The following is a 12668-nucleotide window of genomic DNA, read 5'->3' on the forward strand; positions in this document are numbered from 1 at the left end:
AGAATCGTATGTACAATGTATGAAAGTTTCATAAAACAACAAAGTGTACAGCTTCATTAACGTAATTTTATTGCTGGTTCTCTTTTATCACAACTTAAATTAATAATTATCTTATTATCTAAGTAGTATTATTGATAAACTTAAAAACCATACACTGCAAAAACAAACAAAAGTTAACTACATATAATATTTCTACTAATAAATTATTTGACTAGACAAGATATCAACTTGTTTAAATGTATAGAAAACCCATAATGACTGAAAGACAAATCCATTGGAGGACGAATGCCAATAGGAAAATTCAAGGCAAATTCAAATGTTACATGATTATGTGATCTTCCTCTAAATCATTTGATTTTCGGATTCTCATAACTAAAAGTAGTGCTAGATAAGTTTTTACAGTTCCTTTGATATACGTCCTACATATAGGACATTTTTTCATGACAGGAGCACAGTCATTACAACGTACAATATGTCCACAAGGTAGAAAGGCAATGCATGCTTCTAAATCTAAACAGACTTTGCAGAGACTCTGGTCCCTCAACTGTCTGAAAGACTGATGTCAATGGCCAAATCAATTGAAAGACAAACACAGGTCAAAGCATTTTAGAAATAACCGACAGTCTTTTACATACATGCATGTGCATTGACTAAAACGATATGATGAAGTTTGAGAAATGTACCATAGCATGTCTTATTTCTTTACTTGCAAAGAAAAAATCTTTTCATAAGTTAGTCTTGTTCTCTAAGACAATCGTCAGCTTCCGTTATATCGGTTCTACGATAAAGAGATGCATATTTCAATTTTAATTGACTGCTGAAAGTTTGCATGCGACAGGTATCTAAGGCTTGTAATATATCTTCAAGGCATGCGCCATCGGCAGCTCTTTTCTTCCATGCAACTAAACATCGGTATATTTGTTCCTTGACTCCGTTATGTTGGTGATCAATGCGAACTTCGTCTATTTTATTATCTATTTCTTCAACATTTGGATATACTTTACCTGAAAATTAAGAGATCAGATTCTGGATTAACTAAAACATAGATTTACCGTTGTGTTGAATAACCAAAATTCTGCATATAAAAAAGTATAACAAACAATTCTTTCAGATAGTCAATTGAAATCTGTTAAAACTGTCACAATTTGAATAAACATACGGGTATAAGAATTAAATTAAAATATACAACATTTTGTATAGTGCTTCCACCGTCCTTTTATATCCAGTTTTTATTCAGAAGTAAGTTAGTAAATTCTATTTAGAGTTGTCACTTATACTAGCATACATAGCAACAATCAACACTAGGCCTTTACTCACGAAAACATACAAGCATGCTATGCGGCATGGGTTTTGCTCATTGTTGATTGATTGATTGATTGGTGTTTAACGCCACTTTCAACACTATTGTGCTCTTTTGTGGCGGTCAGTTTTTATTGGTGGAGGAAGCCGGAGTGCCAAGAGAGAACCACCGATCTTTGGTAGGAAAACTGACATTCCTAGTCAATTAAGATTGCAGTCGAGCGCACCCGTCACATGCGGGATTCGAACTCACAACATCAGTGTTGACAGGCTAGTGAGAAAGTAGTTCGACCACTTAGACCACTGGGCCACCGAGGCCCCTGATCATTGTTGAAGGCTGTGACATATATAAATTTGTCTAAATGGCACTCTTGTCAATTCTTCTTATTCTAATAGCAGTATAAATAAAATCCTAAACACAATAGCACACATACACTTATAGGCAAAAACAATGTATAAATAAGAAAAAAACCATGGCATATGAATTAAGCCATAAGAAACAGCACTATACATAGCACTATAGATAGCTAAATCAAGAACCAAACAAAATTAGCAAACAGCCCAACAAACGATGAGTAAATAGCATACAAGCAAAACTAAAATTCAGTCAAAAAGAAAGCAGGTCAAATCATTTTTAACTTGACATGAAGCTGACTGCATATAGTAATCTAATGCAGTTTGGTACAATACTTGTGTTAACTAATTTAAAACATATTGCCAATTATATTTAAAAAATACTCAGTGACAGCAAGCAAGAATGTTTCAGCGTACTAATAAAAAGAATTGAATTTTGAAAAAATACCGTTCTCTAAGACATTAGGTTCTTATTTTGGTTTTCATCTTTTAGAAATGATAAAAATCAATAAAATATTAGGAAAAAATCTGTAGTCAAACAAAAACGCATACTTACTGAATAGTTTTCTCAAGAAATCAACCCAGATGGAATCTGCGAGGCGTATTTTAGCAGAAACTTCCGTGAATAACTGACTCCATGTAACCTCATTTTGGATTGAGTCGTCTAGGAAAAAGAACACATGTAGAAATGGCAAATGAATAGTTTTAAAAAAATTACTCCTTCTACATAGCTTACTACGAAGGTTGAAGAAGTGCAAATGATATATTGGTTAAATTTAAATCCGCAATACAGTATCTATAAAGAGGCATTAACTACGATTAAGACAAAAAAATCTAAATATATTTTTTGTTTTTGTTTCAACCATTTATAAAAGCGGAATATTTAAATAGTATTTCAGTGTAATTCCATTTTGTCAAAATTAGCTCGAAAATATCTCTGATTTATTATTGGCTTGCAAGTCAATAAGTCAACCTCATTTGAAACGTATGCATTGTGACCTTCGTTTCACCTTTTTTGAAATGGGTTGCACATGTGATCAGCAAGTCCAGGGATTGAAACGAAAGTCAGATGAAAAAGTGAAACTAGGGAAGGCAGCAAAAAGAAGACTAATTTCGTTGATTGATTTGACCAGAAAAAAATAGTCTTATGCAGATTATCTATAGATAAAATGTATCATGCTTCTTAATCTTATGGAAATATAAGACTTAAATGTTTTCTACAATCTAATTAATAGAGATACCTGTTTGATTGTGGTTTACTGGTGGTATAGGGTACATTTCGATTTCAATTTCAGCTTTAGGACAACACAATTCTTTTCGTTCATTGATTGTGTTTTCGTTTAAGTCTATTCCGACATAAGGCTCACAATCTTCATCCGTCTTCTTACTAAAAGACAGAGCAAAGTGAAAATACAAATATATTTCATTTTCATCTTATTACAATCATATCTACATTTTTTCACGTATCAATCATAAGAGTTGAATATAATTAAATAAATGAATTTGTGTATCATTCTTTCCATATTTCTACTCTTTTTGGTATTAGTATGTGTTGGTATAAACATGTATTTGTAACTTGTATTATCTATTTTGTGTGTGTGTTTGGTTCATTTTAGTTACCTCGATTAGGTTTTGTTTTCTGTATTCCAAATAAATTTAAATTCACGCTTAGAGGAAAATACTCTTGGTATTGCATACAAATTTTGAAGACGCGGACATACTTTTAGAACAATAATCTTGAAGTAAATGTGATAAAGTAAACAAGTTAATTTGATAGCAAGAATTTTAAAGTTTCTTTCGATTTAAATACTTGATGTTTTCGCGATTAGATCTTTATCACAGAATAAGGGGGCACAATCCCGTCGCGAATATTTCCTCCTTTACGGTATGTAGGAATAGGATTATCTGGTCTGTACTACCCTCAAGTTTATAAAAGTATATATTATACTTCATGTCAAAATGCCAGGTTTTGGTTGGTTAATACGAGGGAGACAATTTACTCTATCCCATGGCAGATACTCTATTACCCTTCACGGAGACGCTTGCTCAAGTGTGCGCTTTTTAAATAAATACGAATGATTGTTATGTAGAAGACGACATAGTTTATTACTTTGAAATTTGAAATTTAATAGACAGTAATAACAGAACATTCAGTATAATAAATTAAATAACATATCTGAGAGGGTTATAGAGCAGATTGTTACCCCTCGAAAAGACATTGTCAACCTTGGCTTCGCCTCAGTTGACAATGTTTTCACGGGGTAACAATCTGCTCTATCACCCTCTCAGCTATGTGTTATTTTTATAATGAAGTATGATATATAAGAGATGTGGAATAATGACAATGAGACAAATATCCATCCGAGACCAAATTAAGTGGAGGTAAGCAACTATAGGTCTCCGTACGACCTTCAACAATGAACAAACTCCACACCGAATAGTAGTCTATAAAAATTTTCGACATGAAAAAATGACTTTCTAGCTGTCTGGGTTATCGGCAATATGAGTATATTGTTTTGTTTTATTCAAGAGTATGTATTTATAGGAAAGAAGTAAAGGTAATACTAACAACTATTGAATCACAGACTCCCAAGGGTTTTACAGCACAACATATGAACAAACTGTAAAAAAAGTCGGAAAGGACTTCACTCATCAGATCAGCATGAATCGTAAAAGTCAGCTTATAAAAAGACAAAAAGACAAAAGGCATGAATTACCGATCTGAGAGTTATCGTTGATACTGAAAACTAGTTCAAAGCCAATTACAACTAATGATACCAATTTCTGTGTGCTAGACACATTTTTTCTGGAATAAGTATTATCAGGTACCCTCGACATCGAATTTTGGAGAGCCAAACACTTTAAATCAAACATAGAGGACCTTTAAAGGCTTAGGTCTAAAATGAATAGTGATAAAATCAATGAACTAAACAAGTTTGACAAATAATATCAACCTCCGGATTTTCATTCTTTTTTTTTCGATCATGTTTTCGGATTATTGTTACAATGACGTGTAGACATCTCGTTTTATTCATAATGCTCACTGTTATAAATACAAAATTAGTATTACTAGTACTATAACTGTATAGTTAATAGTTTCATTTAGCAACACCTACCCAGATTTTTTGCAATGGTTTAGTTTCCCCTTTCTGTAAAGACACACCACAGCTAAGCCTATACCAGCTATCACTATTAGAGTTAAAACTACAGGAACAACTATGTTAACTATAGCCGTCTCATCTACAACATGCAACATGCTAAAATGATTGATTTGATTAATTAATTGATTGATTACTAATCGTCCAGTGGCAAATATTTCATGCATGTTGAAGACGCGAACAAATTAAGCAATAAATCAATCACTTAGGTTCTGCAATGTAGGTCTAACGAAAAAAGGGGGAGATGTTGGACTGTCATTTGATAAAATGGATAAGTTGGACAGAGGCAGTAACTGCTGTGTGTTGCAGTTTGTCGTTTACTGGAAGTTTTTGCTCGATGTTATTAATATGTAGGGAACATGACATAATCAAATATAGGGCGTTTGATTTTTGCTGGTGCTTAAAATGAAAGTGTTTTTACAAATCATAAGCTTTATTTTGGTAATTTTCGAATAAAAAAAATCTCAAATTAAGTTTCGTATTTCAAAATATAATTTATTAGATATACAACAATTTATTATTGACCAAAAACTACCACCACAACTAGTAATACTAAGTACTACTGCTAAAATCTTATATGTGAATTTGGCTATTGTTATTCGATATAAACCACTCACCGTGTGAAACACAAATGACGTCAGTTGTTTCGTCACAGGCTTTTTTAACTTTTCGTTCACCATCACATGTCGAGCATGGCAAACATTTGGCTGTTAATGAGACCTTAGGAGAAAACGTTCCCTTCTCACACATGGTACATACTGTATCGTGTTCAGGTGTGCCTAGAATGTTATAATGGTACACAACATTACACTATTTTTCTTATTGTGGTAGAACTGTTGGAAACGAGAGTGTTAGACATGTTTTATCCATCTCTTTTCAAAGATCAAGCAAACATATTTTTAAATGGATAAGATATCGTATATTGGCCTTTAATTCCCATATGTCATCATGTCGTGTAAAGTTGAAGGGTTGCTTTTCCTGCAATTCCGTTCAAAATTATGTTCTGCTACCGGATACACCAGACTAAATAGCTTTTATCATTTACGGTACTTATGCCATGATACAAGAGCTTACATATTACATAAATAATCGTTGATAGTAAAGGCATATGCCATAGGATGTTAAGTTTAAAATAGCATTCAGAAGTCTTTAACTCGTAATTCCCAGAAAAAACAACGGGCGGACAAAATAGAGAAGTAAAATCTGTGAAGTAATTCCATTTAAAAAGGCAATACTGAGTAGATACATATAGAATCCTACTTCCTCAGCAATTAAACGATTAAAAGAATGTACCAACTAGGTTATAGCTGAAAGAACAAACCAAATAAAAGATTGCTCATTCTCCATGTAAAAATACGATATAAAAATAAAGATGTGGTATGATGGCCAATGAGACTACTATCCATCAGCAACAAAATTACGTAGAAGTTAACAACTAACGGTCACCGTAAGAGCTTCAACAATGAGAAAAACCCATACCGCATAGGGCCCCGAAATGACAAATGTAAAACAATTCAAACGAGAAAACGAGCGCTTACCGGTTGTCTGTACTTCCGTTCCTGGTTGGCAAGGACTATGTTTTATACATATCCATTCACCGCTACCTTTTGAATGATTAAAATAGCCATATTTACATCGACATGTCATATCAGCAGTGGCGTTACATGTGCTTTCCGGTGCTGCATTTTTGTCAATGCAGTAAGGACTACATAGAGCACAGCTAGTTGCTATATTGTATTGGTTATTATAATATCCGTCCGGACATGGTTCACATACTGCTTTTGTTCCATTTGCTGTGCAGTCAGATTTTCTGTACAAACCAGGAGGACAGACAAGACATGTCAGACCATTCTGAGTTATGTATGTCGACTGTGGACCAAAATTTGTTTTTAGTGTCCGTTTATTTCTGTTGAGAAAATGATTGTTCGCTTCTATATGATGGAGTCCTCCACTTGTTTGAACAACCGCCTCAGATGATGACAGATATGCTTCAATGAAATGGACAACTAGACTCATACATAACAGCAACTGCGCAAACATAGTTGATAGGCTAGTGCTAAAAATGAATAATTGGTACGGTTTAAATCACAGGCGCTTGGGTATATGATACAGAAATTTTTTTCTTAATATTTTTTGTTGTTGATTAACATATGCAATTTTCTATATTTATACTACATATCTATCACTACTGCGCATGTCTCACCTAGTTTCGAGTGATTTTACCAACTCTGAGACAAACCCCCATTTTACTATCCACTAAGACTTAGTGTGGATATAGTAAAATGGGGGTTTGTCTCAGAGTTGGTAAAATCACTCGAAACTAGGTGAGACATGCGCAGTAGTGATAAATATGTAGTATAAATATAGAAAATTGAATATTTTAATCAACAAACAAAAAATATTAAAAAAAAATTTCTGTATCATATACCCAAGCGCCTGTGGTTTAAATCTTGAATAGCGTTATAGTTTTTCAAATTATTGTGAAGCCCAGTGCTTCCTGGATATTCCTTCGAGTTAACTTAAATTTAAGTAAATTGACCAAAATGGCTTTCACGTGTTCATGTACTGTATAAGTATACATCCTCGGATAAATCATATCATATTTTCAGGTTTTAGCGTCCTTATGCAAATCTAAAATAGATCTTCTGACGTACACAAATTAACATTTTACAATGTAATCGCTTTTGATCAGTGACATCAATTAACAGTCAATTAATCCTACCCTCTCAGTCATACAATGGCATAACATATTTCTAAATATAGGGTAGGTCTATTTTAACAAACGGTGTTATTTTTAGTACATAAATACCCTATACTATTTTTAGATTAAAAGGGTGGGAGACATGTGTAGACATCGTAGTTTATCCTGACATAAAAAAAGATTCCCTCAAGTTTTTTTGGTTGTTCTAATGCCTGATATTCAATTTACAGTCCAACTGTTGTACATCACTTATTAACCACCCAAAAGCATTTTTTTAAACAAAAAACAAGACAAAATCATGCATGTATGACCCGACAAAATGCAGAACGCCGATTGATACAGTTTTGACAGAACCCACAAATGTTGGGCCAGACGCAAGACTGTTCATCGATAGACTACATAGGAATATCATATTGGCCCGAGAGATAGCCAAAGAAAATTCACTTGAGGCACAACAGAAATACAAGGCACAACATGATAAAAATGCGAGAGAGGCAACTTTTAAGATTAGAGATAAAGTTTGGATGGATACAAAGACTACGCCAGTTGGATATTCAAGAAAACTTTGTAATAAATGGCAAGGACCGTATTACATAACCGAAGTTAAAGGTAGAAGCACGTATAGACTCCGGCGCTGTTCTGACGATGTACCAATTAAAGGACTTATCAACGTCAACAGGCTAAAAAAGTTTTATGCCTACAAACAATGTAGATGTTCCAACTGACGACGAAATGTCAGACGATGATGACAATGAAGAGGAAAATGCTGAAGATGACGATGAAATTGTTCAAACTGATACACAGCCCGACTCTAATGACCCTATACGAAACGATACCCAGGTACAACGGCACACAAATGATGACCGAAATAACGATGATTCAGATCTGTATCTAGTAGAACGGATAGTAAAAGCAAAACGTATAAACAATAAAATGCATTATTACATAAAATGGTTAGGTTTTGGTAACAGAAGCAATTCATGGGAACCGGAAGAAAATATTCCTCCAGAATTAAGACACGAATTTAAAGTTCGCATGGATCAAACTAAACGTATAAAAGCACGTAAAACAAAGAGATAGAAATAGCCTCCCCCTCCTTATTCTTCTGTAGATTTACACATTTTAATTACACATCACTTTTCAATCAGTATTGCGATGTTCCATACAATGCCTTTTCAAGTATCGAAATGATCTACACTTTTCGTTTATTGTTTAAAACAGATATCAGGTATAAGCGACATTTTGATAAATGGTTACATTCACATAGATGTGTTCGATGTATTAGTACAAAGATGTGTACATAAATAGGCATATAGTGCTACAGAACTAGTTCGGACAAATGTTCCTGAAACTTAAAATATTTAGTAACAAAATTCAGATTGAAGAGAATCTCCGGGATATTCTTAGTGTTCATTCCAGGTGGAAATAGAGTTGGTGAGGAAAACAGATTTATTTGACAAAACAATGACTTAATGCAATAACAATGTTTATATACATATTACTGATTTGTTTTATATTTCCATATAGATTCAAGTATCGAACTTCTGTGAAAGAGACACAGTGTTCATTTGTTATTTGCATGGTGGCAAATATTACAGACTGTTCGTTTTATACATATTGATTCGTGATTTATTCGTGTTGGTATTTAGACACACTTAGATTTAATTACATGTACTTTAAAGAAATTTTGAGAGAGAAAATTTTAGACGACAAATGTTCGTAATAGCGCGCTTGTAAATAATGTAAATAAATTTTGCTCTTTTTAATTTCTCCTCTATGCATTTTGAAATATTATTCGTTCATAATTTACACATGCTGATACGGGAGTATCAGATAAGGAGCGACGGGGTAATATGACCCGACAATTGTTCGTTCAAAGTTCACATTTAGGATTTTGTATATTTTTATAAATGTTAGCTTTTTATTATTATTCCGAGTCCTCATTGCGTTTTAATAATTTATAAGTTTATTGTATTTTACGCTATTCAAAAGTTACTTGTATTTTACACTTAACTATAATCCTTTCATTCAGATTAATTATCAAAGATTTATATCCGTCTTTAAGATAAAAGGTTCTGTAACAAAGAACATAGATAATTTGACACTAAGTGATAACTGCCGAAAGCCATTCTTGACAAACTTATACGAAGCATGTTTTTAATCCGTAATCCCCGCTTTCGCCAAAACGCGAATTAATATTATTTAATGAACAGATATTTGATTGGTTGATATTCCGCAGGTCAATCAGTCTTTTGAATTTGTATTTTAGATTTGTTTTTATGTTGTTATTCAGTTATGTTTTAATGATTGAAATATATGGATGCGAAATAAATATGTAAACTTTCCAGCGACTTGGACTTTATTTAAGATACCGCTAGTTTCCCCCGAAACTAATAAATATGACAGAGGTAAAACGCGAATTAATATTATTTAATGAACAGATATTTGATTGGTTGATATTCCGCAGGTCAATCAGTCTTTTGAATTTGTATTTTAGATTTGTTTTTATGTTGTTATTCAGTTATGTTTTAATGATTGAAATATATGGATGCGAAATAAATATGTAAACTTTCCAGCGACTTGGACTTTATTTAAGATACCGCTAGTTTCCCCCGAAACTAATAAATATGACAGAGGTGACCAACAACCTGGTCATACATGTACTGATTTTGTGTCATGGATGGATACCCCCTAATATCCTTTGTTTTTCTATTAAAGACAAAGTCAAAGACAAAAAAATCCAACTTAAGGTTGCGAGAACACTTATAACGTAGTAGCCAATTGTTAAGATTCCGAGACAACTCAAATTTTACAAGATTCTTGCTTTATAAAATATTTTACGTAATTGACGGTAACTTGGCATGTACCTACTGTGATGAACTTTATTTCAAGCGGGTTTGGTTATCCCATCCTATGTTTTAGTTCTAAAACTTTCTTACCCTTCTAAGAACACAACTCTTAATACCTTGTATATGTAACGAGTATGATTTTAAAGTTGCGGAAAGTCAATTGTCATCAATTTCACAACAAACATACGATAAGTATGTGTTGAATACATAGACTTATTGACTGACTAATAATACCTGGGTATATTTATATTAGGATTAATCAGGAGTGACTGTGAAAAACATATGACTGACAAAAATTCGACCAACAACGAAAAAACAAACAAATACAACATTTTCATTGGTGTCGTATAAATACGCTTAATCGGGCACCAATTTCGCAAATGACTGAATGATATAATTATAGATATATAATAGAATGATAAAACACTAAAGCGTTATCAGCTATATGTATATTACTATTAACAATATCACATTCTAAATTAAATTACCTAAATGATTAAAATAAAAGCTATTTTACATGTAATTCAAATACACATTGATATAGTTAAATTCTTACTTTACTTGCACTCGGCTTTAAAATCCAACCACACCTATTAATAAAGCATATCAATTGATCACTATTCACAGGTTATAGTGTACTATTTAAACAATAACATGTGTATTTTTTTGTATCACGTGAACACAAGGATATGAACATAATATTGTTACGTGTGTGTGATCCTTAATGTGTTCCATTAATTTATTTCATATATTTATAATTTTTTTTATATTTTTTCTCAGAAATGTTGATAGTCATAATTTGATGAGAATTTTTCAGTCATGAATCTTAATGCGTCAAAAACCTAGCAATAGCTTTGAACTATTTTCCCCTCTCAACCAATCTGAGAGCTCAATTAGTTCCCGGGAAAATTTAAGCTCGTGCAATGATTGTGGTTTGGATAGCATACCCAGCTCAGATTTCCAGGTGTGTAGACCTATTTAAGAAAAGAGCGAGATTTCCACCATGTGTGATGATGTGCGCTTATTTTATTTTTAGTAGACTGGGCAAGGAATCTTGCGCATTTTGTACTCTGTGTAATTTTGGAAAATGGATTTAGACATTTTCTAGGTAAAATTAGTATGTACTGAAATGGCTAGATTTGACTAAGGTTTTCATTGACTGTGAACCGAAAACTTCGAATTGAACGTATTGACGCGTAGCTTATTTAGAAAGACTTTCTCTTGGTTATAATTGAGTAAATAATGAGCTGATTTTATATGTATTCTAAAAACAAATACAAGTGCTCAGTCTGAAAAGTAAAATAACAAAAATACCGAACTCCAGGGAAAATTCAAAACGGAAAGTCCCTTATCAAATGGCAAAATCAAAAGCTCAAACACATAAATGGTTTTATAGCTAGCTAAACCTCTCACTTGTATGACAGTCGCATATAATTCCATTATGTTGACAACTATGTGTGAACAAAACAAAAAGACATAATAGGTAAAAATGTCAACGATAGATGTACAGCAGTCAACAATGTGTTATAATCATAATCACTATAAAACAAACAACTATGTCAACAAAGAAAAACAAAATGGCATATAGACACTCCATAGACAAATTAAAGCACATGAGCAAACATTAAAGACAAGAATACAAAAAATGACCATAGCACTATAACACAATTGCGGGATGTATAAGTACAGAGCCACGCCAAAAGGGTATTACCAGAAATGGACTAAACAGTAAAGGTTAATAATTTACAAAGCTAAAGACAAATAAAAGAAACCATAACACGTAATTAAGATGATAAACAACGTCAGTACCTAGAATCTATACTTCAAGACCATCATGTATTATTTGTGAAGTTGATACGGAATATTTATTAACAAGGTCTTGGTATCATCCGATGAACTTTTTTTAGGAAAAGGACGAGACATTCTTCGACATAACCCTGGTTCATTAACTTCTGATCAGACAGTGGTGATTTTTTTTATAAAGTCTGAGTAGCAGCTGCAAGCTCTTGAATACCGAATTAGTTGGGAAATGTATTCCCATATGCAGGTGGAGTTGGTATATTGCTTCTAAGATGGGGGAAATTGATAATTTCAAAATTTAAACCGTTTCGTTTGTCATAGATCCTGGTACTGAGATGACCGCTTATGTCAAATTCGAGGTATAAGTCTAAAAATGGAGCGGTTGAAGCCGTGTCTGTTGTTTCTTGAATTTCTAGTTCTGGAGGATATATTAATTGAACCCAATCAAAAAAGTTTGGATTGTTAATGGAAAGAACATCATCAATATATCTGAATGTGAAATTAAAT

The 12668-nt window shown here is 32.9% G+C and overlaps 1 protein-coding gene across 3 annotated transcripts; it reads right to left on the minus strand.

Annotated features, from left to right (window-relative positions):
* Positions 1-46: 46 nt before the first annotated feature.
* LOC127736364 (tumor necrosis factor receptor superfamily member 6-like) lies at positions 47-11034 on the minus strand. 3 transcript variants are annotated; one of them, XM_052246868.1, is made up of 7 exons: positions 10918-11034; positions 6350-6867; positions 5429-5590; positions 4770-4893; positions 2895-3040; positions 2210-2317; positions 47-1004 (listed from the first exon to the last, which is right to left on the minus strand). In XM_052246868.1, exons 2-7 carry the CDS (start codon positions 6849-6851, stop codon positions 733-735), a joined length of 1314 nt encoding a protein of 437 aa, XP_052102828.1. In that variant the 5' UTR covers positions 6852-6867; positions 10918-11034; the 3' UTR covers positions 47-732. The 3 variants fall into 3 exon arrangements, with proteins under 3 accessions (XP_052102828.1, XP_052102829.1, XP_052102830.1); XM_052246869.1 differs by lacking the exon at positions 10918-11034 and adding an exon at positions 10478-10685; XM_052246870.1 differs by lacking the exon at positions 6350-6867 and having other exon boundaries at positions 10918-11005.
* Positions 11035-12668: the final 1634 nt, after the last annotated feature.

This window comes from Mytilus californianus, unplaced genomic scaffold (genome assembly GCF_021869535.1).
Source record: "Mytilus californianus isolate M0D057914Y unplaced genomic scaffold, xbMytCali1.0.p SCAF_30, whole genome shotgun sequence".
Lineage (NCBI taxonomy): Eukaryota > Metazoa > Mollusca > Bivalvia > Mytilida > Mytilidae > Mytilus > Mytilus californianus.